This window comes from Grampus griseus, assembly GCF_964374135.1.
Source record: "Grampus griseus genome assembly, chromosome: 1".
NCBI lineage: Eukaryota > Metazoa > Chordata > Mammalia > Artiodactyla > Delphinidae > Grampus > Grampus griseus.
Window position 1 is genome coordinate 181337839 of NC_139017.1, and position 27775 is coordinate 181365613.

The 27775-nt window shown below is 64.5% G+C and overlaps 1 protein-coding gene across 2 annotated transcripts; it reads right to left on the reverse strand.

The window, feature by feature from the left end:
* Nucleotides 1-700: 700 nt before the first annotated feature.
* ARHGEF16 (Rho guanine nucleotide exchange factor 16) lies at nt 701-21172 on the reverse strand. 2 transcript variants are annotated; one of them, XM_082668259.1, is made up of 15 exons: nt 21130-21172; nt 13926-14529; nt 12110-12155; nt 10854-11023; nt 9181-9237; nt 8566-8726; nt 7361-7513; nt 7055-7184; nt 6213-6287; nt 5788-5880; nt 3828-3979; nt 3458-3646; nt 2519-2592; nt 1905-2006; nt 701-1371 (listed from the first exon to the last, which is right to left on the reverse strand). In XM_082668259.1, exons 2-15 carry the CDS (start codon nt 14508-14510, stop codon nt 1232-1234), a joined length of 2127 nt encoding a protein of 708 aa, XP_082524385.1. In that variant the 5' UTR covers nt 14511-14529; nt 21130-21172; the 3' UTR covers nt 701-1231. The 2 variants fall into 2 exon arrangements, with proteins under 2 accessions (XP_082524385.1, XP_082524384.1); XM_082668258.1 differs by having other exon boundaries at nt 3458-3685.
* Between the last annotated feature and the right edge of the window lie 6603 nt (nt 21173-27775).

The following is a 27775-nucleotide window of genomic DNA, read 5'->3' on the forward strand; positions in this document are numbered from 1 at the left end:
CAGCCCCAGGGATGGAAGGGACAGAGGGCTGGGCTCCCCGAGTCACCCAATTCTGGTCAGCGGGTGGGGATCCACACCCCAGCTTTCAAAGGAAGACAGGGCCCCAGTAGATTGTCAGGAGAACGCTGGGAGCCCCACCCCAAGGACAGCACTGCCTGAGCGAGAAGGGCAACAGGCATGGGTGTGGGAATTGGGAGGGCTAGCAGGGGGCTTCCTGGGGGATTAGACCCGTCCTCCTTGCACCTGGCCCAGCAGCGCCCTGCCACCCAGGTGGCCATCACCCTCTCCTGGGAAGCAAGACCCTTCTTCCCCAGCTCAGAGGCCAGGCCAGCCTGCCTCTCCCCACCTGCATGTCCCAGGGGATCCTCGGGGAGCAGACCAGCTGGGAGGTGAGGGATGAGAGGACACCGCAGAGGGGTTCCCACAGCCTCTGCCATGTCCCCGAGTCCCCCAGCCCCACCGGCCAGGCTCAGCCTCAAGGGGCTTCATGGGGATGGGCTTGCCCATGACGCTCCAGGTGGACAGGTGTGGCAGGCCCAAGGACTAACACAGGGTGACCATGAATGGGGGCCCAGTACAGGCGACCACACGGGGGGGGGACCAGTCCCGCCCACGGCACGTTGGGAATTTCTCAGGGACCGGTATGGCCTTCACTGGGGCTCACAAATTTGCAAATCCAGGTGTTAAAGAAGTACTTTAATGTCTCAAAGTCACAATTCCAGTGCTGGCTCTGCAGGGTCACCTGCCGGCAGCTGGTTCTCCTCTGGGAACATGGGGCAGCCCTGGGTACTCAAAGCTGGGGCAGGAGGGGTGCAGGAGGGCGAGCCCTCCAGGTCACCCATGCTCTTCTGAGGGCCGTCCGCCTCGATCACTCGCCCATGGCATAACTGTCCTGTGGGTGCACAGGGAGCAGGGCGGGGCAGCCAGGAGCTGGGGGACGGCGTGGCCAGCAAGCAGGCCTGGCTGGGCTCCTCCCAGGGACGCAGCCTGGGGTCAGGGCTGGCACAGCTCCTGAGCTTGCCGGGAGGATGCCCCTCCTGAGGGCGTATGGCCTTCCTCCTCGGAAGTGTCCGGAGCCTGCGCTGCAGCCCATGGGGCCTTGGGAGGCCAGGGAGCTTTCAGGCCCTGGGGGCAAGCCCACTGCGCTCCCTGGGGATGGACTCCACTTGCTGGAGTGTGGACCAACGCTGCACGGCCGCAGCCTGGCCCGGCGAGGTGCCGGCAGGTCCGGCTACACGTCCGTCTCCACCCGCAGCCGCTCCATCCTGCGCATGTTGCCCTCCACGGCCACGCGGCTCGTGATGCTCCGGGCTAAGTCCTCAGGGAACCAGCCCGTCTCTCCATCCCGCAGCCTCTCGCCATAGAGCCATCCTGGACCCAGACCCGGGGCAGGTGAGAGCAGGCTCCTGGGCACCAGGCAGGGGCCCCCGTGTCGGCTCCCCCTCGGAGCTGCTGCTCCAGAAGACGCCAGGGCCAGGCATCCCTCGGAGCAGACCCCCCTCCCCGTCTTGCCCCAGGTCACGTGGCACCTGGGCTTCCATCAGGTGCTCGGCCCCAACTCTGGGCTCAGGAGCTGAGCTCACGCCAGCCAGCCTGCTCCGTCCTGTGCAAGTACTTGCAGGGGCCACCCTCCCGCTTAGGATACAGAGTGACCAAGAACCCACTTCTGGTCCTGCAACTCGGGGACATTTGAGACGTCCTTGAAGGAGGGTACTGAAGGGGGCCCTGGAATCAGGCCCACTGTGAGTACATGCCTACTTCCAGGGTGGGGGCTCTCAGGGCAGCTGACCATGCCAGGTGCTCTGGACCCTTGCTGGGGCCCCCAGGCTCTCACTCAGCACTGGCCTGCCCGGCCCCTCCCACCTGCCCCACGTGCCTCCCCCAGGCCCATCCCCTGTGCTCACCGTCCTCTTGCTCCAGGACCAGGACCACATCTGCCTGCTGCAGTGTGATCTCGTCCGCCTGCTTGGCCAAGTAGGCCTTGGTGATCTCCACCTGGAGCAGGTCTGGCAGGGAGGGCAGGCCTCAGGAGCACGACTATTCCAGGGAGGGGGTGGGCTCCAGTCCCAACACACCCCCTGTGGCTTGGTCTCGGTGGGGCCCAGGGGCCCCCAGGTGTCCCAGCACACGGTCACGTGGCAGCTTCCCTCTGGCTAAAGCTGGGACCCCTCCGGAGGCTGCAGGACCTGCTGCTCCCACTTTCAGGGCCCAAATGCCCAGCACCAGCAGAGGGTGCACCCAGCTTCTAAGGGGCCAGCCCACTCCAGCTCCTTGGCCTCAGTTTCCCCAGCTACTGAGCAACAGGGAGGATGAGGCCCTGAGACAGCGCTGGGCCTGTGTGTGCAGATAGACACACACGTACCTGGGGCTGGGGCCCCTTACCTGGCAGGTCACCCTGGGGGCAGGCTGTGGGGTGGACAGAGGGCTGGACAGCACCTCTCCCCTTCAGGCCCACCCCCCACCCCAGGGCCGGGAAGAGGTTGTGAGCCCTGCTGCGTTCGGGGGGGCAGGCGCTTACCTCCTTTGTTAGTGGGGTCTGGCTGCCGCCTCTCCCAGTGCGTGAGTGCTGTGATCCACCGCGCGCGGTCACTCCTGGGGGCAGAGCGCACGTGAGCGAGGCCCAAGGCCGATCCTACCAGCTGACGACCTTTGCTTCACGCTCCCCACCCAGTGTGGCATGGTGGGAGGGTCGGGGTGTCCCTGAGCCCCCCACAGCCTTCGAGGTGGGAAGGCAGTGGGATGAAGGATTACGCTGCCCGGGCACACTTTGGTGAGCCGGCCGGGAGCTGGAGGTGTAAGTGGGTGGCCCCTCTGGTCTCCCTGACCCATTGTGCTGGGGGCCGAGGCGCAGGAAGTCACAGGCTCGGGAAGGAGCGGCAGGCAGGCCTCCCCCAGGCAGGCTGGCCCCGAGTCACATCTGGCCAGGGACATGGAGTCGGGCAGTGGCTGCACCCACAGGGCCCAGGCCACCCTGCTTCCTGGCGCTGGACCCCAAGCGCCCTGCCCCGTCAGCTTGCTGTTAGCAGCGCTCAGCCTCAGCTTCCCACCTGGAAAGGGGGCCGTGCTGGAGGAAGCGTGGAGACCCAGCCAGCACCTTTCTGTGCGCTGGTCCCCCCACCGTCTGCCCTCACTGCCCTGCATGGCCCCCACCCTGTGCTCCAGCCCCACTTTCCTCCTGGCAGGGGCCTCCTGCCTCACGGTCCTTGCACTGCCGTGCCTCTGCTGCAGGCCCCTCCCCAGGGCCCCCACCCAGTGCTCCCTCCCCTGCCTTGTTTCTCCTTGGACACACAGGACAGTTCGGCCACGTATTTTGCAGCTGGCGTGTCCCCCTCCCGGGAGTGTGAACTGCTTAAGGACTAAGCCGTCCCTGGCACAGTGCAGTGCCCAGAACCCTGGATCAGGCATCCCGTCCCCACGGAGCTCTCAGGATCACCCCCGCGGAGCCCTCCCATCTTACGCTGAGTCGGAGGATAGCAGGATCTTCTCCTGGCGGCCCTCACTGTTGTGCAGCAGGGTCAGCTGGAAGGTGTGCGGTACGAAGGAGCTGCGGTTGCCGCCCCCCGGCAGAGAGGCCTCCGAGGGCTCCATCTTCTGGACCTGGATGTGGTCCAGCTGGGCGTAGTCCTGGACCAGGAAGCTGTCCTCACTGCAGGGAGACAGGCGGTCGGCCAGATGCTGCAGAGGTCTGTGGGCAGCCCGAGGGCCAGTCAGCCGGAAGGATGCTCTCGAGAGCTGGCCCCAGCCCACCTCCCCGGCTCCAAGGCCACGGCTGCTGCCTGCTCCCCGTCACAAGGCCACGCAGCCTGGCGACCATGGGCGGGGCCCACCTCTTCTTCTTGGTGACCACGAGGACGTCGTTGAACAGGAACAGGTAGCATGTCGGCCGGCTGGAGAGTTTTCGGAAAAGCCCGGTTTCTTCCACCACGAAGAGCTCCCCGCGCTTCAGCAGCCAGCGGGAAGCAGAGATCAGCGGGAGGGACTGGGGGCAGAGCGGACACAGGGGTGAGTCCCGGCGGGGTGGCAGGGATGTGCAGCCATGGGGACTGAGCCCTGCCTCTGGGAACGGGGTGACCAGGCCTCCCTGGGCTGCACCGAGGAAGGGAGTGTGACTGTCCAGGCCTCAGACAAAGGGCTGTTCAGGCCGCGGACAGGAGCTCAGGGGGCGGCTGCTCTGGGCCTGGCCCGGGCCCAGACCTTGTGCAGCAACCTAGGACAGGCCTGCCCTGCTTCCAGCCAGGCCCAGGGGCCCACAGGGCACCTACCGAGGGCTGCCCTCAAACCAGGGCACGAAGGCTGCTCTGGGGAAGCCTCCTGGCCCGCCTCACACCAAGCAGGGGGCTCGGATCGCTGCTTCTACGCAGGCTGTGAGGAACCCCTGATCTGCGGGGCCACCTCTGGCATCCAGGGGCCTCTGCTGCAAACGGAGCTCCCTCCCCTTCCGCGGCCCAGAGAACAGGCCCGGCTAAGGCAGACACCCCTGCCTCCGCCACATGGGTCCCATGTCGCCATGGCCGGTGCTCAGACAGCCTTCCGCCAGCAAGGCTGGCGCTCTGGCCTGTCAAGCCGGAAGGGGAGGGGCAGGCAGGGCAGGCTTGGTGGGGACGGAGCCAGGAGGCCCTGCCCACCAGCCTCTGTCCCCCTGACATGCCCCACCGGACACCTCACCCCTCCCGGGGCTCTGAGCCCCCGCACCCCCACCTGGGCCAGCTGCTCTCCTGCCCTCATGCCCTCCAGTTTCGGGACGTGGGGGTAGAGGGGTGAGAGGCCGCTCAGGGGTCAGCCAGGCCCAGGGTTGGGTCTTTGCTCTGGTCGGGGGCGTATTTCACCCCAAACGTGACATCTGCTGCCCGGCCGAGAGGCTCAAGACCCCGGCCAAGGGTGTGGGCTCAGCGGGTCCGTGGCCGTCATCACCCAAACGCCTCCTCTGTGAAGCCACCCTGACTCACCCCAAGGAGCCTGCAGCCCTTGTCGGAGCCTCTGTGCCCTCCCTGCCCGGCCCTCCGGCCCCGCCCACGGCACTGGTTCCCATCGGCTCCGGCCTGCCGGCCGCCTCTGGGAGCTAGAGGTCAGCAGCTCAGCCTGATTGATGATAAGCTGGGGCCGGGCCCACAGAGCTGCCCCGGGGACCCTCCGAGTCTCCTGCCCCCCCCTGCACGCCCACAGGGCTCTGCTGCAGCCAGGCCGTGGGGGGAGGGGAGAGCCAGGGCAGTGGGGCGGGGCAGAGGCTGCCTCCGGGCCCTGATTCCAGAGAGTTGCTGCTGGGGCAGCGCCTGGACGGCACAAGGATGGGCTAGTCTGTGGGATGGTGGGGAGCCGTGTGGGCAGAGGTCTGAGCTCTGCTTGCTTGGGTGGAGCTGTAGGCTGCCTAGACCCCCGCCCCCAGGACCAACAGACCCATCCTGGCCCCAGCGGGAAGCCTGAGCTGGCCCTGAGGTCGTCCAGCCCCCGCTCCCAGCACAGCTGACGAGGAGCCTGGGCCCAGGCTGAGCCCTGCCGCTGGGCCTGCCACTGGCTCCCCGTCACCGGCCCCGGGGTCTGCCCTCTGCCGCTGCAGACCCACCGCAGGCAAGGGGGCGGTGGAGCTGAGACCTGAGGCCGAGGAGCACGCGCTCAGGTGGGAAGAGGCCTGGAGAGGTCGAGGCGGAGGCCCAGCCCTGGGCTTCACCGGCGGGGGGCAGGGGGTCACCCCCAGAGGCCTCTCTCCAGCCTGCACGCTGGGGGGCGGTGACCCCTGACCGCACAGAGCCGGGCCGGGGGACAGGTCAGGGGCCGCTGGGGCCCGCCTACCTTGACCTTGCTGAAGTCCAGCTGCGTGTGCAGCGTGTACATCTGCTCCATGCGCTCCATCCGGTGGGCCCCCTCGTTGCACTGCTTCACCAGCTACCGGGCGTGCACGCGAGAGCAAGTGCTGAGGGCCGGCCCACAGCCTGGCGCCAGACCCCACGCCCGCCCCGTCCAGCCTAGCCTGGCCCCCCGCGGCAGCGGCCCTCACGGCTGTCCTGGTCCCTGCCCCGCCCCGGGCTCAGCGACTGTGTGAGCGGCCCTCTCTCTGAGCCTCAGTTTCCCCACCGGCACCATGAGGGGCTTGCGAGGGACCGTCTGGAGACCCTCTCTGCCCCGCCTTCAGGGTCTCTGCCGACGGGTGGGCGTGGGGACAGAGCTCGGGGCTGGGCTGGGGCTGGGCGCCGCCTCCCCTACCCTGGACCCCTCACCTTGCTGATGGCCTTGAGTGCACGGCTGGCGGCCTTGTATCTCTCGGGGTGGCCCTGAGTCTTGAGGCAGAGTGTCTGCAGGAAGAGACCAGACCTGAGAAGCCACACGCAGCCTTCTGCACCCCGGCTCAGGGGCCTGCCTGGGGCAGGGGCTCCCCTACCAACGCCAGACCCCGGGGGGCACCCAGGCCCCACCCCTTCAGTTCTTGACTGTGGTGCTCCAGCCTGGGAGGCCCCTGAAGCCTCTATTTCTCCACTTCCCCGAGGGCCCGGAGGGTCTGATATCCTGTCTGCCTGGGATGCTGACCCGCTCTGCACGGGCCACATGCTGCCTCTCAGAGCTCAGCTGGGCTCCTGCCATGTGCGGGCTCTTGTGTGCCTGTGTGTGTACGTGTACCTTTCACCCCACAAGGCCCGCTGCCCCATGAGCTGGCATCTCAGGGCACAAGCCACTCCAGGAAGCCCCTCGGAGCCCCTCTGTCCACAAAACGGGTCACCCCAGGCCCACGCCCAGGACAACTGGCCGAGGGTAGGGGGAAGCAACAACCCTGACCGATGCTCGGCAGGGGTCTGGGTGACACCGGATCAGACTCAGGACACGAACGAACCCCGTAACCATCAAGCAGATGAACAGAATCCAGCAAGTGCTGGAGCAGCTCCCGGCAGAGGGAGTTCCACGGGCGGTGCTGCTGACAGCGGCCACGGCCACTGTGGCCGTTAAAGCCGTCCTGTGATTGTCCTCACGACCATACATGACAGACGCAGCGGGGGGAGAAGGTCAGGAAGGAGCCATGCTCTCTCTGCCTGCAGATGGACCCCGGGCCACCTCCCTGCGCACTCACGTCCGTCAGGAGGGGCAGCCGGGTCACCCTCTGCATGGGCAGGATCAGGAAGGAGATCATGGGCAGACCCCCGCACGCGGGCCGTTGCTCGATCTCCCTCAGGGCCTCTCGGAAGGCAGCGCTGCTGCTTCTGCAACAGAGAAAGGGGTTCTCAGCCGCGGTGGGAGGCGAGGCCAGTCCATCAGGAGAAATCGGGCGGAAGCTGCAGAAGCCGGGCTGCGAGCAGCAATGTGCCCCGTGGCAAGGGGCCGGAGCCTCCCGAGGCCACCCCCGCCGGCCCCGTCCCGGGCCCCGGGGCTGGCTCACGTCAGCTGCTGCAGGGCGCGCTGCTGGTAGACCTCGTTGGAGCAGTAAGAGACGTAGGGGTGGAAGTGCTGCTCGGCGTGCTCCTCCAGGATGTCACTGACGTCCTCCACGCACACCTGCGCCCTGTGCCGCTTCTCCAAGTCCTCGAAGAACCTGTGGGAGCGACGGTGAGGCCCAAGGGCTGCTGGTCTGTCCATGGCCCTGCACGTGTGAGCGCACACATGCACACACACGCACACGCACAGAGCAAGGTTCCCAGATGCACCCACACCAGGTGCTGGGTGGGTCAGCTGCTAGGGCCCCCCTGGGAAAACCCCAGGACAGATCAGCTCCTAAACCTGAAATAACTGGGCACACACCCATGGCCAGATCCAAGGCCACTTCCTGCTAGAGTCTCGCAGACTCTAGCCAGCATCGTGGGGAGCAGACGGTAGGACAAAAAATTTGCCACTTTGACTGGATTCCCTGGGACTTGGGTCAGAATTGCCGGGAGCCGCCTGGAGCCCCGGCTGCCTCTGCCCGGTGCAAGGCAGGGGCAGGGGTTCTGCTCCTTGCAGGTGACTGGGGTCTGACACCTGATCGTCTCCCATATGCCTCACCCCAGTCTGCAAGGGGGCAGGAATGGGACCCACCCCCTCAGGTTAGGGAGGGGACGCTGAGGCTCAGGGCGACGCCACAGGGTGTTATGGGGTCGCCTAGGGTGCAGGGCAGTGAGGGGCTGGACCCACATAGGTGCTACCTGGACCTCGCCCTCCATGGGAGTAAACACACACACACGCACACACACACACTTGCTGCCACACATGCATGCACATGAACACACACACACACAGAGGCCCTGGCAGGCCTGCAGCTACACACCCGGCCCCTCCTCCACCTTCTGGCCCTGCAACCAGAGCCCTGGGCCAGGCACCAAACACCTCGGCCCGGAACACGACCCGGGGCTGCAACTCAAGGCCGCCTCTAGCCTGCTCTGTCCCGCGGGCACCTCACACCTCGTCACTGGCCCTCTGTGCTCGCAAGTCCCCAGGGCCAGCTCTTGGTGGCCGTGGGCCCCGTAAGGTTCTCGCGCTCCCTGCCCCCCAGGGCTGCTCCAGGCCGTCCATCTGCACTCGCAGACCGGGGTCACCCAGAGCCCCAACCTCCCCACCCTCGAGAGCCTGCGCCATCGGGTGCTGGGCCGACGGGCTGGGCCCGGGCCTGACCTCTGGCTGGCGCTCAGCACGTCGGTGATGTTGGAGAAGAGGTGGTGGTGCTCTGTCTGGGTCATGGTCGCCCGCAGCTCCCGGGACTGCAGGAACTCGGCCACCAGGATGCCGAGGCTGTGCTGGTACGAGAACTCGGATATGAGGATCTCGAAGATGGCCTGGGGCGAGAGCAGAGCGGACGTTGGGGCAGCTGCGCCCGCCAGGCCCTGCCTGGAGCTGCCCTGCCACACACGGGGCCTGGCCCGGGTGCGCGGGTGACCAGTGCTCAGGCCGCGGGGAGATGATTGGGGGGCAGGGGGCAGGTCGGGACTCGGGCCCCCTGGACAGGACGCAGGCTGGGGCCGTCAGCACGGCCGTGGGGACATGAGCCCGAGTCCTGGGCTTGCACTCTGGCTCGGGCACTGATGAGCTGTGGCGCTGGCAAGGGCTCCCACCCTCGCCCGGAAAGTGGGTAACGGTAGCCCCCCCAGCCCCACCCCAGCCAGGGCATCAGCCATCGCTGGGTACCGGGAGGCAGCCAATGGGCCAGTGGGCGACGTCGCCAGGGCTGTGGTCCCCGCGCCCCCCACCGGCGTGTCAGAAGCAGGGCCACGCCCCCAGCCCACCCCTCACCTCCTGCCTCTCGTGCTCCTCGGCGGGCAGCTTGTCCAGGATGCCCGACTCCACCACCTGAGGACGGCACGGGCTCGAGTCACCGGAAGCTCATCCTGCCACCGGGCCAGAGCCAGCACGGAGCCAGAGACGCTAGGCTGGCCGGGCGGAGCTGCACCTCGTGGGGCACCTGGACCGCCGAGCTGGCCTGTCCCTGCTCGGTCCCCTCACCCAGGTCTCTCTTCTCCAACGACACCTCCCCCCTCAGAGGGGCCCTGGGGCAGCCGAGGAAGGGCATGGGCGTCCGGAGGGAAAGGCCTCTCCAGGGATGGGACGGGGGCTCTGTCCCAAAGAGCTGCCGGGGGCTGGGAGGTGGTGGAGAGACTCAGAAGCACCCGGGAAAGCTGAGGGGCGTGCTGAGCACAGGGCCACGACTCAGGCACACCTGGGCCAGGTGAGCGAGCACCCTGCCCGGAGGTAGGGGTGACACCGTTCCAGCATGGCACACTGCCCCGCTCTCCACCCCTCAGGCCCCCTGGCCCCTGGCTGCCCCGGCTGGAGCGTGGCTCACTCGGCCACGGTATGCCCGCCGAGTGCCTGCAGAGCCTGCCGGGGGCGACCCTCTGCAGGACCAGGGCCACCCGACTCGTGCTCCCCTCCCCAGCGGGCTGGGTGGAGGCTGCCGGCAGTGCCTGAGCTGGGCAGGTAAATCCTACGCGTCCTCGGACCCAGAGGCTTGGCCGAGACGCCTGAGCTCAGGTGACGGGAGCAGAACCTCCGGCAGCGTTTCTAGGATAAACTGTCCTGGACCCCACCCCTGACCCGGGAGGTCGCGCACAGGCACCTCCGGGCACGCAGCTGGCGCCTGGCGGGTGGGAACACACGTGCACTTCCGGAACTTTCCGTCTGCCTGCCCTAACCCCGCCCCGTCCTGGGCCCTCCCTGGCCGGCGGCACCCTGGATCTCGGTGGGCGGTCACGGTGCCTCGGCCCCTCTCCTGCCCCACGGGATGCAAATGAGGAGGCCTGTTGTACCGCAGACAGAGGAACAGCCAGACGCCCCTCCCTGCTGCCCCCGCGCCCACAGCCTGCACTGCAGCTCCGTCCCTCGGCTCCCAGGGGATGGCGTCAGGAGGCTGTCTGCCCCACGGCCAGCTGCGCCCTCCTGGGGTAGCGAGAGCTGCCTCCCTGGGTACCTGCTTGGAGCACCGGTGCCTCTGTCCCAGCCGCTCTCCACTGGGAACCCACAGCCCTGCGGGGCAGGGACCAGCCCCATTTTCAGGCGTGGAAGGTGAGGGGGCACCTGGCAGTGGCGCACAGCTCCGGCCGGGCCTCTCCCCTCCCCTCTGGCCTCCTCACTTGGACCCTCCTGGCACTTTCTGGGCACAGTCCCCTGGGAGGAGGTCCCCTGTGCCCCCAGGTCCCTACAGGTCAGCCTGAGCAGGGAGCTCAGGGAGGGTGAGGGGCTCACCCGTGGGACGACCGTCACACACACACAGATGACACGCCCCTAACCCCTCTCCCCACTGCAGCGACCACCCCCACGGGGCCCCGCAGGGCAGGGCAGCTCTGAGGCACCAGGAAGATCTCCCTGCCAGCTGGGCACAGACAGGGCGTTTCCAGGAGGCCGCTCCCCTCACCGGGAGGACCACCCATGGGGTCGGGAGAAGGGCCTCCTCGCCAGCCCGGCCCCACCTCTGGGAGCTGACTCCAGGTGACCTGGGGGGGCCGGTAGCTCTTGACCACGATGCGGGCATCCGCCTTTTGGGTCTCCTCAGGGCTGGAGGACTCATCGAGTAAGTCATCGTCGGACTCGTGGATGGTGTTCAGGCCTCGCTCCCGGATCTCCTGGTAGAACCGGGGATCTGGGGAGAGGGGGTGTGCGTCACCTGCAGGCCTGGGGGCTCTGAGCGGTCCTGGCACCCCAGGAACCCACACGCTGAGTCCTCCCGAGGAGGCCCTGAGAGCGTCAGGTGGTACAGGGCCCCCCAGAGCAGGCTCCCCTCAGGCCGGCTGGCTCCCGCGGCTGAGCTGGCCGAGCCCAGGGCAGGGGTGGCATCCCCGTGCAGAATGTGGCACCTTCAGACCAGGGCTGAGCCAACACATCAGAGAGTGGCACGGGCCAAACTGCACGGCCTTGGGGAGGGGACTGGGCAGCGGCCGTCCCCAGGTCGGCCGAGGGCGCTGCAGGCCGCCTCCTGAGAGCCCCCCGGCCCAAGGTGAGGTTTCCCGCTCTCCGGCTCTGCAGTGGCCAGGCGTTCAGCAGCCCCGCCGGGCGGGTGCGTGGCTCGGGACGGCCCTGAGGCAGCCCCTCCTCGCAGCTCCCTCCCGCCCTGGCTCCGAGACCTGGGGCCACTGCTGCTGTCCTGGGGGACGAGGCCCGATCCTGAGACCTCCCCACGCCCGGACCTGTGGCTGTCCACAGAGGTTGGGGCTGGCAGGGAGGGGGCCCTTTCTGGCTGGGGCCCCTTACACCCACTGGCTGCTGCATCCAGGCTGGGCAGGCAGCTACCCGCCAACTCCCATGGGGTCCTGCTGGCATCCGCCCCTCGGCAGGCTGAAGGCACAGCCCAGATGTCACCCACGGCCCCTGAGCCTTTAACACTGGGTCCCTGTGGCCTGTGTCTCTGCACCCCAGGCCCAGGGCCCTCTGCCTGGCCCTGGGCCCACCGGCAGGGCCTGGTGCACACAGTGTGCTTAACAAACATCTGCTGAGGGAGAGTGTGGAGGCTCTGTCTGCCCGCCGCCCCGGGACAGCACAGAGTCCAAGGGAACTTTCTAGGCCCATCAGAGCTGCAGGGTCAGACGGGCCACCAGGCCCTCCAGTCCCCAGAGGGAACCCATCCAGCACGTAGTTCTCCGTCTCCCCCAGGATGCCCGAGTGAGACCCGCCTCCCCAGGGCCCAGCCCGGCCGCAGCGCCGCCCGACGGCACCCCTTGGTCACACTCACCGTCCTTGAAGGAGCCCTTGTGTGCGCGTTTCCGCCCCAGCGTCTTCTGTGCAGAGAGACCCAGAGACACGGGCAGTCAGCAGGGAGGAGGGGCAGCGGGCAGCAGTCCCTGCACCTGGGCCCAGAGACCAGACCCTCCACATGTGACGCCACGCCCAACACGAGGGGCCTCTGCTGGGCATGGAGAAGGCGCTTAATAAATGTCGGCTCCACAAGGAGGCAGAGGCCAGGGCAGGTAGGACGGGGTGGGATGGGGCTCAGAGCAGGCAGGGCAGGTGACCAAGGGCTGGGCAGGCCCAGGAGGGCTGCCGAGAGGAGATGCTCGGGAAGGTGGGCCTGGAGGGAAGCCGAGGCAGCACAGGTGTGGCTGGGAGATGGCCTAGAAGAGACACTGGGGTGGGAGCCAGGGCCGCACGGGGGCCCCACGAGCCCGGGACCTGGGGTGGCAGGAAGAGCAGAGCCTGGCAGGTTGGCGTCCAGCTCCAGCACAGGCCCGGGGCCCCAGCAGCTGCTGGTGGGGCTGCAGGGGTGAACTGGGGGCGGGCAGGGCTCTCAGGGCCCCATACCCTGGTCCTTCCAGTTGCCACAGAGCCCGCTTCCTTGGCTGGGACACCGTTTCCCCTGACCCCCAGCTGCACGGGTTCCAGGAAAGCGGGAGCTGGTTTCTCGAAATAAGTTGGAGCCTGAAACTCCCCGTGCTGGTCTGGAATGTGTGGTGCTCCCAGGTGCACCCGGCTCTCCCTGCTGCCCGCCCGGCACCCCCCAGCGCCCCCACCCCTTCCACCTCCAGGCCCGGGCACCCGCTGTCTCCGCAGCCCGTCCTCCACCTGGCTCCCATCCTGTGTCCACGCCTCTACTTTAACCCTCTCTTTTCCGGGACTCCTGACCGCCCCCCGGCCCTGAGCTCCTGGGGAGCCCCACCTCTGTGCTCTCTCAGCACCCTGAGCACCCCCAGCCCAGCCCACGGGGCCCCACCACCCTGGGAGCTCTCCTGGGGCCTCTGCTCACTGGGTGCGTGAGGCCTCAGGAAACGTTGGCTGGCCGCATGAATCAAGCATGAATGAACAATGGACCCTGCAGGCCTGGCCCTGGGTGGGCGTGGAGGTGCCGGGGTCCAGGCTGTGCCCTGCCTCGCAGGCCAGGGGTGTCTCTAGCCCAAGGACAGCGGTCCTCCCTGCCCTGCCCCTCTGCACGCTGGGTCACCAGCATTCTGACAGGTGGTCTGGGCTTCTCCCCAGATCAGGGCCAGGGCTCATGGTCTGGGCAGAAGCCCGTGGTGGAGGAGGCCACCGGGACGGCGCCTGTGGGCACAGACAGCCCTGAGCCGGCGGTCAGGCAGGGCAGGGAGGGAGAGCGTGCAGGGCAGCATCCGACTTCCGAGCTGCCACAAGCCCTCCTGAGTCCCCGACGGGCGCCCCTCGGGCAGACAGATTCCAGGCCAGTCCATGCTGCAAAGCCATGACTGAAATCTGTCCTTCAGATGGGCTGGCTCCCCCTCCGTGCTCAGAGCGACTTGGAGAGAAGGGCTGGTTCCTCCCCGGGCTCCGCTCCCCGCTGTGGCTGAGAGCCGGGGTCCTGGCTAACACCTTCGGTCTTCCTGAGCCTCAGCTGCCTCATCTATAAAATGGGGACATTCACACTCTGCTCACGGCCCGGCTGTAGAGCTTAACTAGAATAAACCCTCCCAGGAGCCTGCACAGGTGCGCGGCTGCGTGATGACGGGAAGGTGTGTTCGGGCCCCTTCCCTGCCCACGAGCTCCCGAGGCCCCTTGAGGCACGGTCCCCGCCGCGTTGCCCAGGCCGACGAGCCCCCTACCTTATTTCTGGCCGCGGACCGAGCAGGAGGCTGGCTGGGCTCCTCGGCCAGGGCCGGGATCTTGGGGCTGAGCTGGACGGGGCCGCCCTCACCGCTGGGCGTCCCCAGCCCCTTCATGGCCGCCCGGTAGGATTGGTTCCTCAGATTTCGTCTCAGCATCCCCCCAGGACCCGTGTCCACGTCCATGTCGTCCAGGGAGAAGCTGGGGGCCGGGAGGAGCCGGGGGTCCCGCCGGGCAGCCTCTTTGCTGAGCATGGCCGCCCCAAAGCTCTGATGGCGGGCCGGGGTCTTAGCCTTGCTGGACACAGCCAGGCTCCGGGGGATCAGCTGCTGAGTGCCCATCTTGAGGGCTGCCGGGCTCTGCGTGCTCAGGACGATGGTCCTGGGCTCCTGGGCCTCAGGGGACGGCGACGGGGGCACCGGGGTGTCGGGCTGGAAGGCGGCATTGCTCCTGCTTTGCAGGGGGCCCCGGACCATCGGGAGCCGGGACGCTGGGTTTCCCTCGGTGTCGAGTTGCAGCTCCGAGTGGAAGCGGTGTTCCAGGAGCTTCTCCTCCAAGGAGCTGTCCGAGTGCTGCTGGGACATGCTGAGTGGCCGCGGGGACCTGGGGGAAAGGACAGAGGTGAGGGCAGCCCTGCTGCAGCCGGAGCCCGAGGTATGGCTGCCAGGATGCGGTGCTCAAAGGCTGGCTTCGCAGCCAGGAGCTGAGCTGCTACACCCTGGGCCTCGCTTTACAAATATGTAAAATGGGTACAATAATAAGTACCCAGCTTCCTGAGGATGCTGGGAAAGGTGGGGAACTCATCCATGTAGTGCTTAAACAGGGACCTGGCCGCCGAGGGGCTCTGGTGTCACCGGTGCCGAATAGAAGGTTATCTGTGAGCCTCGAGAGGAGCGGCTGAAGGTTGAGAACTTCACACGACGCAAACCTAACATGGGGAGAACTCACTCCTTTCATTCCTTCCCATTTACTTTTAATAAGAACAAGGATAGCCACCACTCACATGCTTCTTATAAATGCAGAACTTCTGAACGTTAAAATTACAAGGGCCGGGTAAGGGTGGAAGCCTTGTTCAGATGGAGAACTAAGATTCTAAGTCACCCGCCCAGGTGGTCCCGCTGGGAGGGAACCTCAGCTCAGAGCTACACCACCGCATCCCGTGCCACTTCCCCTGCGGACCTGGGGAGGACCGCTGACCCAGGAGTTTATCCAGCAGCTCTGTGGGGGGGGGGGGGCACGCCCTGCTCTCTCCTACCTGGGTGCACGCAGCTGGAGGGGGCCAGGCCTGGGATGGTGGGCGCCACCAGGGACCCACTGTCTGTCCCTGGACCCACCCGGCGGGTTCCAGCCCGAGCACACCTCACACACACACCTTGGGTCCGGGTGCTTCCCCCTGGAGGTTCTGAGCTTCAGCCCAGGAATCCCTCTGACAGGAGGCTGGGAAGGTCTGGCCACATGGGGTAGCCTAAATCATGGCACAGCGGGAACAACTCAGGGGCCCCCAGAGGCCTGGCCCTCCGCCCTGCTCTGCTGCCCCAGCTCCCAGATTCTCTGGCTAAAAGCATCCCAGGAAGGTGTGAGCAGCTCAGCCTCCCGGGCTGCAGGGAGGGGCTGCCGCTGGAGCCCTGGCCACGCCCACAGCAGGAGGATGGCCCACGCATTCCTGGGGACATTCTGAGTCCCCAGGCCTCCCTGGGCGCTGGCAGCCGTGGGTGGGTCTGCACCTTCCTGGGTCGCCCTCCCTGTGTTAACTTGGCTGCACTGTATCCAGGCCTGGCCGAGAAATGGGTTTCTTACAGGTTTCCATCTATGCAGGCCAAGCAGATGCACCCCAGTGGGCATCCAGGAGACGTCCAGCTCCTGAGTCCTTTTATCTAGCCACCGTGTATTTCCCACGGGGGTGGTTTACATTGTATAACACGGAGACTGTGGTGCCCGTGACCCCTGCCCGCCCCATCCCCTCATTCTTCCTCCTTCCTCTCCCTCCTCCCCGTCTCAGGCCCCAGGCCCGAGTCCCCTCCTCTGAGCCCAGGTCCCAGACCCAGCCAGTGGCACATGTCCTCTCCCGGGAGAGGGCAAAGGCTCTTCCGGAGCCGGAAGGTGCCAGACGGAGCCTGTCAGGCCAGCCCTTGCTGGGTGTGACCTCGGTTCCAAACAAGGCAGCCGCACCCACAGGCCTGGGGCGCCACCAGCCCGGGACCCAGGCCTGAAGGGGAGGGGCACTGTGCTAGGGGCGTGGGCCACTGCCCTGCTCTTGCATGAGCTCCAGGACCCGGGCCCGGCTGGAGCCGACTCCTGGGGCTGCAGCTGTCGCAGGACCCCTGTCTTCTTCCTCCCACTGCTTAGCTGATCACAGAGCTACCTGGGCATAGGTTCAAAGGTCAAACAGCACCGGGAGGAGAGACTTATCATCCAAGATAGGCGTCCCCTCCTCCGCGCCACCCCGCCCCCCACAAACCACCACTCCTGGCTTTTCAGCGTTCCCCCAGTTTCTAAACAAGCCCCACTCGCTATTTTGAGATCTTCTAGCCTGGGGCATCACTCACCCTCCCCTGGCTGTGTGAACGAGGCTCCGCCCCCCACTCCGCCATGCCCCCGTGGGTGTTTGTGTCAGCCTGGCTGGTTAATAATTCTCTCTTGTTTACTGGCTGGCTTTCTTCCGGTTAATTTTCCCCCCTGCATTCCAGCGTCCCCGCCCTGGGCATCTGGATCGTGTGCTCCAGAGGGTCCAAGCATCAGTCCTCTCTCCCCAGGCCCTCCCTTCCCGGCTCTCAGGGCAGGAGCTCGGCCCCCTGACCCCCACACGGCATCCTGGCCCTCCCTTTCCTTCCTCCCACCCACTGAGCTGGGGCCCAGCCCCTGGCACCTTCCCAAGGCAGCATCAAGGGAGGGAGACCTCTGAAAATGTCTTCTTTATGCCTTTAGACTTCCACTGGAGATTATTTTCTTCCAGAATGGAGAAGCCTTCTTCCCTTGCCTTCCTGCTTTCACTGCCAACGAGACATCCGACGCCGGTCTGACTTCACCTCCTTGGTCACGACAGGAGGCTCTCTTTCCCCCTGCTCTGCTTTACCACCTATGGGGACAGGCACGGCGACGGATCCACGTTCACTCCCTGAGCCACAGGCTTGTGCGTCCTTCCCACCTGTTTTAGGTCCGCGTGTTTTCCAGTGCTATTTCTTTGATAAATTCTCCCACCTCCGTTTGCTCTGGTCTCCTTCTGGAACAGCCTTTAGTGAGAACCCCTCACTTCCGACCTCTTCTCTCCTTCTCCTTCATCTCTTGTTCCCCTTTGTGGGAGATTCCCACCTTTCCACCAAACGATTGTTGTTTTCCTGGTCCCACGAAGAGCTCTCTCTTGCTCTTTATGCAGAGCAGCCTATTCTTGTTTCGCGGATGCCACATCCTCTTTCAATGTCCCAGTCAGCTGTCGGCTCCCATTTAGGAGACAGGCGTGTTCTGGTGGGAGACCCGTGTGCCCTGTGAGCGCACACACGTGAGCACATGCTTCTGCCTGGCAGGCTCTTTGGGACTCCCCACAGGGTCCATGTCTGGAGGCTTCTCCTCCAGCCACCTGGCTCTAAGAGCATCTCTTCCCGCATCCTCACTGGACGCTGGCCCTTGCTTGGTGTCCTGCAGCCAGTGCAGGGGAGGGCCGAGAGCACAGTCGCGATGGCGGCCATGTTCTATGGGCAGCAATGCCACTGAGAGAGAGAGACCAGACACCCAGCAGTGACCACTCGAGCCACAGAGGCAGGTCTGCTCCCCAGCAAAGGCAGCCCTGGGAAGCTCCCCCACCGATGCCCACGGCAGCGAGGGCCGCGTGCTGTCCGTATGTCCCTCTGTCTCCCTGACGAGCCTGTGTGTCCTTCAGGAGCAGGGATGATTTCCTGTCTACGTCCCCACAAACAGTTGGGCTCAATTCGCAAGCTGATGTGTGAACGCTGATATCGTGGGCACCTGCCTGGCTCTGCTCTCCCTGGAACCGTGTCTTCCTGAAGAGGCCTGGGTGTTCCACGTGGAGAACTATAGCCCACTTGGTACTTTGCTCCAGGTGTGCCGAATCCACCAGGGCAGCTCCACAGGAGCTTCTAGACCCATCTGTGCCCCCTCCTGGGTGACGCCCTGCTGTTTCTGCTCAGGGTGGGCTGGGGAGGGCCCCTTACGGCTGAGCCCTGGGAACCACAGCTTCTCCCTTTGCCACTAAGCAGCCCTTCCCGGTGTCCCCAGCACATGTGCAGGGGTGGGTAAGGGACAGGCGGGGCTTGGGTGGGAGGAGCGGGGGCTGGGAGTCCACAGGTGGAGGTGGGGGAGGTCTCTGGCAACCTCAGGTGACCCGACCCAGCCTGTCTGGTCCTACGTTGCACTTGGCCCTGCCCTGGCTCTGCATTTCACGCTGGCCTGGCCCAGAGGGCCCCTTGCAGCCCAGCACCCCTGGAGCCCTCGTTTTTCCTGACAGATGGGCTTCCCAGGACCCCGGCAGGCTCTGCACCGTCCCTCCTGCTGCCCTGAAGAACACAGCCCTCCTGGCCTGGGCCTGGGGCTCCGGTCGCAGCAGCTCTCACAGCCACCAGGACCCAAACCGCACCGAGTATGGGACCTGCCACCCCTTGGGTGATGTCACCACAACACCTCCATCCATGGGACGTCTGTCCCTCTAGGTCCAGCTGACGGGACCCTGCCTGGCGGGGCTCGGCCTCCCTGGCACCGTGCACACGACCCCATCTTTGCTCAGACAAACTTGACCCACGATGATGGCCTTGTGTTCGGGTAATTCTGCCTGGCCAGGTTCCAGACCTGGAGTCACATGGAACATGGGGCAGGATTTGGCTTCGTAAACGCTGCAGCACGTAGCAGACACTTCTGTCTGCAGGGTGGCCGGGGGCAGCTGGGGGCTCTCAACCGGAGCGGCGTGGCCCCCCGGGGGACACTTTGCCGAGCCCGGAGACATTCTTGGTGGTCACCGCTGGGGCTGAGCTACCAGCCTCTTGTGGGCAGAGCCCAGGGACACTGCTCAGTACCCTACAGGGCCCAGGACCACCCACGACAAGGAATCATCCGGAACAAATGTCTGCAGTGCTGAGGTAGAGAAGCCTCGGTCCAGCTAACTGGAGAGTCACCCGCCTCCCTAGAGGTTGGGAAGACCCGCCTGGCCGTCCTCAGTCCCGGACACAGCCTGGCAGTGGGAGGGGCAGTGGCAGGCCTCGTGCTCCTCCCACCCAGAGCAACAGCCTCCTGCTGTCTCCTTCCTATGATGCCTCTGGGCACCGGCAGGCTCAGCCCGCAGTGCCCACCCAGACAGGCCACCTGTGGCTCCCACTCCCGGCTCTGAATCCAGCCGCCCCATAAACCCAGCCCCTGTGCCAGGCTTGGCTGGCACACACAGTGTTTCCCCAGAGGAGCTCCGGATAAGAAATCAGAGCCCTGACTCCGCCAGGTAGCCTGGACAGGTGACCCACGGGTGTCCTATAAACACCTTCTCTCCTTGTGTGTCTAGCCCCTCAGGGATCTTCTGGACGGCAGGCATTTCCCTGCTCTGCTAGGTGAGGAAACCAGGAGCAGAGGGAATGTGACCTGCTGAGGTCAGGCTGCCGGTGAGCGGAGAGCTGGGCAAGGAGCCAGGCGCTGTCCTGACCCAGATCACTGCCCCAGTGGGCCAGCTGGGTGAGTGGCGACTCTCACTAGAAATAAAGATGCTGGTACAGGCGGCCGGTCGCCCAAGAGCGACAACGGCCACAGGCGAAAGAGAGGGGCAGCTGAGATCCATTCAGAAACTGAAACTAGAATTCCAGGACCCAGCTGCGGGGAGTGGCCGTGCCCATCGGGTCACGCACAGACTGGCATCTCAGGGGCCCCGCCGGCAAGCCACGTCACGCCACCTCACTCTGCACCTGGTTTCCTCTCGTGTTGGTGAAGAGCGTCTCCCGTGTAGGGTGAGAGACACCCCCTGTCCCGAGCCCCTGGGGAACCAGAGCCCTTGTGGAACAGAGATGCCCCTGCCCTGCACAGATTCCTCCCCTGCAGGTGCCCAGGTAGGAGGGGGAGGGGCCTCCGCCAGCTCACTCCCCCCTGCCAGGAGAGCTTGGGAAAGCCCTGGGCAGTGCCCGTGATGTAATGCTGGCTTCTGCGGCCCATGGGCATCTGCAGGGTGGTAACCAGAAGAGGATCCAGCTGCAGCTGAGTCAGCACCCTCTAACTGCTCCCATTTCACGGAGCAGGAAACTGAGGCCCAGGGGGCTTAAGTAACAGGTTACACAGAGCCGGGATTTGGACCTGGGGTCCCCGCCCTTAAGCACTAGGCAGCAGGGGTGCAGGGTAGACTGGTTGGCCTGACAAGCACCCACTGGGCCGCCACCAGGAGGTGCAGACTGTTCACCTCCAGGTCAGACGCAGAGCTCCCGGCCGCCCCCCCACCGCGTGCCCGCTGCTGGGCTGAGGTCCACACAAATCTCAAAAAGATCCTTGCTTCCCGGATGCAGAAACAGAGGGTGGGCAGCTAAGCCAGGCGTCCTGGCAGTAAGCGGGACCCACAGCTTTGGGAGCCGAGCCCCGCCCTCCTCCCTTCCCCCTCCTTCTTAGCGGGATGGGATGCACGCCAGGACCCCTCCCTGCCGCCGAGTCTGCCTACCAGAGTGGGGGAGGAGTTTGTTCCCAGTTTGATGTGGGGAGGGGGTCCTCATTCTTGGGGCTGCTACTCCTGGTGCCAAAGCAGGTTTGGGCAGCAGATTCTCCCGGGTTGCTGGGAGGGTCGTTCCGTGCGCACCCTGCCCCGCCTTTTCAAAGGTCCTGGGGCTCCCTAGGGTATCTCAGCCCTGATGCCCCAGTGGGAGCTCTGGCTGCGAGTCCCGTCCAGGGCGAGGGAGTGTCCCCTAGGGCTCAAAGGAGGGGAGGAGCAGGGAGCTGGGACGCCCGAAGCCCAGGGGAGCGGGGTGGGGGGGTCAGAGGTCAGGGGCTCTAGGTCCAGCCAGGCTCTGTCCCCTCCCACAGCCCCCGCTGGGCAGCCACCGCGGAGGCGGGCAGCCGCAGAGTGACGCGGCCCCCGGGGCAGGGCTTGCGGGAAAAGCGAAGGGGAGGAAGTGCGCCCTCGGCCTTGCCAGCCCCCTCCCCAAGGCTCATCCCCACCACCTCGCTCACCCGTCCCTTCCCAGGCCCACCTGTCTCCCAGGCTCACCTGTTCCCCCGTCACCTGTCCCCCAGGCTTACCTGCGCCGTGGGGCGGAGGACAGAGCTACGAGCTCGGCGGCCGACGGGGGCCGGTCCACCTCCAGGCTCTGCAGGCCCCGAGCTCTGTCCCGGCCGCTCGGTCCCTCCCTGTCCCCGCCCCCCCACTTCCTGTGCGGCCCTGCAGGAGGCGGCAGCGCTCCGGCCCCACCAGGTGGGCGGCCAGGTGGGCAGGGCGCGCGCCAGGCGGCTCCTGCTCCGAGTGCCGGGCGGGAGGGGCCGGCGGGGCGCGCCCCAGGTACCTGGCTGCGCAGCCTGCGTCACTGTCCCCACCTGGCCAGCCGGCGCCCACGTGACCTGCAGCCGAGCTGCCTCGGCCTCCGAGTCCCGATTGGAGTCGCCCTTCTGGGACCGCCCTCCGCCCTTCGCCCTCCACGCCCACCGCCTCGGGCCTGGCGTCGCCTGCCAGGGTGACGCCAGGGCTACCCGGCTTCACCCCTCTGCGACTCTGCATTTCTCCTTACGGGCCCGGCTCTGCTGCCCCCTCCTCCAGGAAGCCCTCCAAGAAGCCGACCAGCCCAGCGGGGAATCGGAGGTTTGCAAGGCCTCCACTGCTCCAGAAAGGGCCCCACCTTTGCAGAATGGCGGCCAGAGGGCAGCCCAGGAGCTCTGGAGAACTCTGGCTGCCTTCAAGGTGTTTGCTTTGTTTCCATCACCCCCATTTTACAGATGAGGTTCCTGAGGCCTGGAAAGTAAGGTGCTTGCCAGCCGGCACAAAATTGAGTCTGGACTCCAAGCCTGCCCTTCCCAGGCCTTGTTTAGGGTGGGTCCCCTGGGCAGAGGCTGCAACAGCCCCCCAGCTGGGGTTTCCGGAATCAGCCTTCCTGGCGCTGCAGGAGATGCTGTGGGCGGGGACAGGCGGGTTTCCACTCTGAGCTTGGGCTGACCTGCCAGTCAGCCAGGCAGGGAGCCCCCCTGCCATGCCACCTGCCCTATGTCACCCACCACCCCAAATCCCAGCTCAGACCAGCCCAGGGTGGCAACAGTGGAGTCGGCTCTCAGCACACTCAGGGACTGCCCGTTACTTCCTCCATCAAGGGCAGAGGCCTCAACTTCCCCGTGAGGCCCACCCCATTGCCCACACTCTGCCTGTGCAGCCCGCAACTTCCCAGCATTCCCTTCTCTGCAGGGGGAGAAGGCAGCCCAACCCAGGAGACCTGCAGCACCACCTCCCTGTGCGAGGAGCATCCTTCCTGCCCCACGGGGCCGGGGGATGAGCTTTGGCCCAGGAACCTGGAGCAGAAACTTTTAGAGCCATTGCCTGTGCCTGCTGGGTCCCCCGGGCCTTTGCTTCTGCCAGGAGAGGGTCTCCAGCCCCAGAATGAGGAGCCCAGTGGAGCAGAGCCACTGCCACTGTTGGAAGCTCCTGACACGGGGGGCGTGTTTGTTACAGCAGCACAACCTGCTGGAAGCTGGCTGATGTTGATGCCTTCATCTGGGGCCAGCCCAAGGTTCATCTCCAGCAAGCCTTCTCCTCCTTCCTGCTTTCCTCCTACTTTACTCTTAGGTATTTATTGAGCAGCTACTGTATGCTGACTACTGCGCAGGGCATCAGAGATACAGCCTTGAGCAAAAGTGCCATGATCTCTGTCCTCATGGAGCTCACTGTGGGGAAAGACAGACACATGTAAAATGACAGCCACTCGGGGTTCCAGCAAAGACACAGTGATCAGATCTCGTGGAAAGACCCCTCTGGTAGTTGAGGAGAGTGGAGGGCGGAGGGGCCAAGACAGATACCCTGCCCCCCAACCCAGACCAAGGAAGCTGATATCGTGCTTCTGCTTGAATACTTCCAGGACGGGGAGCTCACTACCTATCAAGACCAATTATTACATCGTCCCTGGTTATCATGTTCTTTAGTCATTCTTTTTAAAATTTATTTTATTTATTTATTTTTGGCTGTGTTGGGTCTTCGTTGCTGAGCGCAGGCTTTCTCTGGTTGCAGCAAGCGGGGGCTATTCTTCATTGCACTGTGCGTGCTTCTCGTGCAGTGGCTTATCTTGCTGCGGAGCACAGGCTCTAGGTGCGTGGCTTCAGTAGTTGTGGCACACGGGCTCAGTAGTTGTGGCTTGCGGGCTCTAGGGTGCAGGCTCAGTAGTTGTGGCGCATGGGCTTAGTTGCTCCGCGGCATGTGGGATCTCCCCAGGCCAGGGCTCAAACCCCTGTCCCCTGCATTGGCAGGCGGGTTCTTAACCACTGTGCCACCAGGGAAGTCCAGTCATTCTTGATATGACACGGAATCCAAATCATTTGTCATCCTGGCATGTTCCCCCAACATGCTTCAAAATGTGCGAAAATCCCCCTTCAAATGCGGGGGACACTCGCCTCCTCTCCTCTGGATACTATTCCTCTGTTAATACAGCCCCTTCCTGCCACAGCTCTTGTATGTTCATCCCACGGCACAGAGCCCAGGGCCCTGTATACAGCAGGTGTTCAGCAAGGGCCTGGTGACGCACTGATGTGACCTGAGATCCCAGGACTCAGCCCTGGAGGTGCTGGGTGTCAGCCCCTTCCCACCTGTCTTCAGGTCCCTTTTCCAGGAAAGGCCCATGGCCAGATGTGCCACCCAGTGTCATTCCAGTTGAGCCCCACGCTGGGTTGTGCATTTGGGTGAGCTTCCAGCCTGCAAAGTCCCTTCGCTGACCCCAGGTGTTGGCACGGGGGGCAGGGTGCAGGAACATGCCAGCTGGCAGGGCACAGTCTAGCCTGGGGTGCACGCCCGCCGTCTCCTGGTGCCGCCTTCCCAGGGCTGACGGCCCTGTGAGCCTGCTGCTCTCTGCAGGGCAAGGGGGCGCCGCAGGCTTGGCGGCCTGGCTGGACATTTTCTTGGGTGTCGTGATTTGAAGGGCAGGCCTGTCGAGCTCACCTGTGGCCTTCCCAGCCCCTGCCCGACATCAGTGCCCCCACCCCCGAAAGTCTGCCCTTCAGCCGGGGCCTGGCTGCCTGTGAGAGGGATGGCGCCCAACAGTCTGCCAGGTGGCAGGGCCCAGGCTGACCACAGGAAGTGCCCACCAGGGCCATCAGTCCCATCTGTGTGTGTGTTGGGTGGGTGAGGGCTCACGGCTGACCCCTGTGGGCAGAGTCCTGGGCCCTGCAGCCACCTGGGTGGACAGTGCTTCCAGGCTGCTCCCGGGAAATGTGGGCACCTGCTGCCCTCCAGGGGCCATAGTGGGTACTACACCCACAAGGCCCAGAAAGCAGGCGGGAGCGGCTGGGGGAGTCCGGGAGGGTCTCGGCTGGTGGGGAGACCCAGGCCCCGTGGGTTCCCGACCCCCACTCGACGCCTTCCTATGCAACCTTCTTTCAGAACCTGGCTTGGTCACTGCAGGGTTAATCCCCACCCACCCCTCCAGCACCCTGAGTCTGGCTCTGCCCCCAAACTGGGAGGCTTTGGGGGCCGTCTCTCCATCTCCCGCTGGCTCAGTGTGTGGCTGGGGACAGGTGACCCGGAGCATGTGGCTTGGCCTGTCTGGGGCTCTGTGCGCTCAGCTGTGAAGTGGAGATTTGATGATGACCTGTGAAATAACTCGCAGTCCACGCTCAGGGCTGGCGGCTGCAAGGAAGCAGCTCGAGAGACCGAAGCCACCTGCGTGGGGAGAGGGAGGCGGGGCTGGCCGCACGGCCCTGCTCCTCTCGCTCACCTGCCAGCAGGGGCGAATCTGTGGAACTCTCCCACCCTGTGGCTGGGACCAAGGGCATGGGGGCCAGGTCAGCCCAGAGCAGATGGCCCTTTGGGACGGCGCCCAGGTCCCTCCTTCCCTGCCTTGGGCCTCCAGGCTGGCTGTGGCCCTCGCTGAGAGCTGAATGGTGCTGTGAGGTACCCTTATTTGGAAATAGGGTCTTTGCAGATGTAATTTAGACAAGAGCATACCAGATTAGGCCAGGCCCTAAATCCAATGGCCTTAAATCCAATAAAAAGAGGGAGATCTGGACGTACAGATAGAAGGGAGAGGGTCAGGTGTTGATGGAGACAGGTCAGAGTGATGCGTCTGTGGGCGCAGGACGCAGGGGATGCCGGCAGCTGCCAGAAGTTGGAAGAGGCAGGTAGAATCCCGTCCTAGAGCCTTAGAGAGAGCAGGGCCCTGCCCACACTTTGATCCCAGAGGTCCGGCCTCTAGAACTGGGAGAGGATGCATTTCTGTTATTTTAAGCCCCCGGTTCGCGGTCATTTGTTGCGGTGGCCCAGGAAGATGACCGACCCTGTCCTGTCTTGTCTTTCTTCAGGGCTCCTCTGCCCCTGATGAGCCTTCTGCTTTGCTGACTTGTTTCTGTCTTCTTCTCTGCCTGCTGGAAAGCACACTCCACGGGGTGCGGGATGGAGTGCATCTGCTCGCCCTCTCCCGTGTGCAGGGGTGTGTCTGTGCCTGGCCTCGCTGAGCACCGTCCAGCAGGCTGGGGGGAGGAGGCCGGGCGGCACAGCCCAGGCTTCACCTGCGTAGCCGGCCGGAGCTCACCCCGCACGTCCAGGTCTCCCTGCTAGCCAAGGGAGATTTTCAGCTTTGAGAGCTGAAAGGTAGAGGCCTCGCAAGGTCCCTCCCTCCCCCTCCCCCATGGGAGCCTTGGCGGGGACAGCACAGTCCCATCATGGGCTGGGGGCCTTAGCTCCTAGCGCCAGGGTCCCGGGAGCGGAGCCTGCACTGACTCCATGTAAGATGTGGGTCAGCGCGTGCCTGACCTGCCCAGCACTCATGAAATGAGGGCCCTTCCCCCTCTGGGGTCCCTGACAGGGGAGAGGATGTGGACCCCTGACTCCATGGCTATCAGGATTTCCTACAATGAAGCTGACTGTGGCTCCAGGGCTACCTATGGCCCAGGAGGTCTCGCTCTGAGTCTTCCAAGCTTTTGCTCAGCTGCTGGGTCTGCAGCCCAGAGAGGCAGAGTATCCTGAGGCCAGCAACCCCCCAGGAGGCCTTTGGGTCTGACTGTTCCAGTGCCCAGGGCTGGGGACGAGCCAGGCTGCCAGGGACGAGTGGGCAGTGCCCGCTGCCCGCCCTTCCCTCCTGGGGCCACAGGGAATGTGGGGGGTGGAGGGAAGGGGCACAACAGCTCTCCTTTCTTCTCCGGCCCTGGCATCCGGCTGACCCATCACTCGCTGCAGGGTCCCACGGGTGCCCGGTCCAGCCGGCAGGCAGCTGGGAAAGGTCTCGCTGACCTCGGATGGTGCAGTGGCTGTGAGTGGGCCTGAGGACAGAGGCTCCTCTGTGCCGGGGGCCTGGAGTCCCAGGCCGGGTGGCGTCTGCAGATGGGCACGGGGGCGGCTTGGGGGCCAGGGTGCCGAGCGGAGCTGGCTGTCTCTCTGCCCCATGGGGGTGGCTTTGCTGAGCAGGACACTCAGTTCGGGGAGCACACGGTCACCCCTCCTGTGCCCCAGGCAGCAAATGGTTGTTACCTCCTATTAAGTGCCTCCTGTGTGCTGGGCCCCTGCCTCACCTTCTTGAATTCTTTCAGAAATTCCCTAAGGCGTCAATGTCATCATCCCCATTTAATCCAGAGGCCGAGTGTCTGTGCTTTGTCACCTGGCTCGTGAGTGGCCCGGCCAAGATGAGAGCCCAGGTCTGTCTGACTCCAAAGCCCAGGGTCCCTCTCGTAATTAGGGACTTTTTCAGGTTTCCAAAGAGGTAAATAATTTTTTTAAATGCATGTATCTGCTCCAATTGAGAATTCAAAACATTATAGACATTTTGGCGTGGATACATCTCCCACCATAATCAACAGAAATCTGGACGCAACGACGAGAAGCAACCATTTTAAGCTTTGGACAACAGGTGGCTGAGAAGAGAGGGGAGAAGGGAGCCAATGAGGTGAGCCCCACGCCTGCCCAGCTTTCTTCTAAAAGGCAGAACCAAGCAGAGCACAGTGGCCTCACTGAGCTGAGGGGACAGAGATGGGGTCTGGGGAGGCCGAGGGGACTGGGACTTGTGGGCAGAGCCCTGGAGGGGAGGCAGTGATGCCGAGAAGGATCTCCAGCCGAGTCTGGTCAGATGCTATGCTGTGCGTGTGTAGAGTGGGATTCCGGAAGCCAGGCAGAGAAGAGCTCCTAGCATCCACGTGGGCTGAGAGATGCTTGAAAGCCAACTACCAGGATGACAAGGCCTCGTGGACACCACGGCGTTGGATGGAGATCAAAGAAGGCCACTTCTTGGGTGTAGGGTGAGCTGACCCTGGGGTGAAGGCTCTTCTACACCTGGCGTGTCAGAACTTTGAAACAAGACTCGCAAAGACCAGGCTGGCCTCCAAGCTGTTAACTGCCCTTTAGCACGAAACTCAAGATTCTTAAAAGAAGGCCAACGAGATCTAGGGTCTCGACAATTCTGCATGTATAGCCTCCAGCACCCAATTCAACGTTACTAGACATGTGAGGAGGCAGGACCATGTGACCGAGCAGAAAAAGCAGCCAACAGAAAGAGACCCAGAAATGACATAGACAATGGAATTAGCAGATAAGCATTTAAAACAGATATTATGATATTTAAAATGGATAACAAACAAGAGCCTACTGTATAGCACAGGGAACTCTGCTCAATATTATGTAACAGCCTAAATGGGAAAAGAATTTGAAAAAGAATAGATACATGTATATGTATAACTGAATCACTTTCCTGTACACCTGAAACTATCACAACAGTGT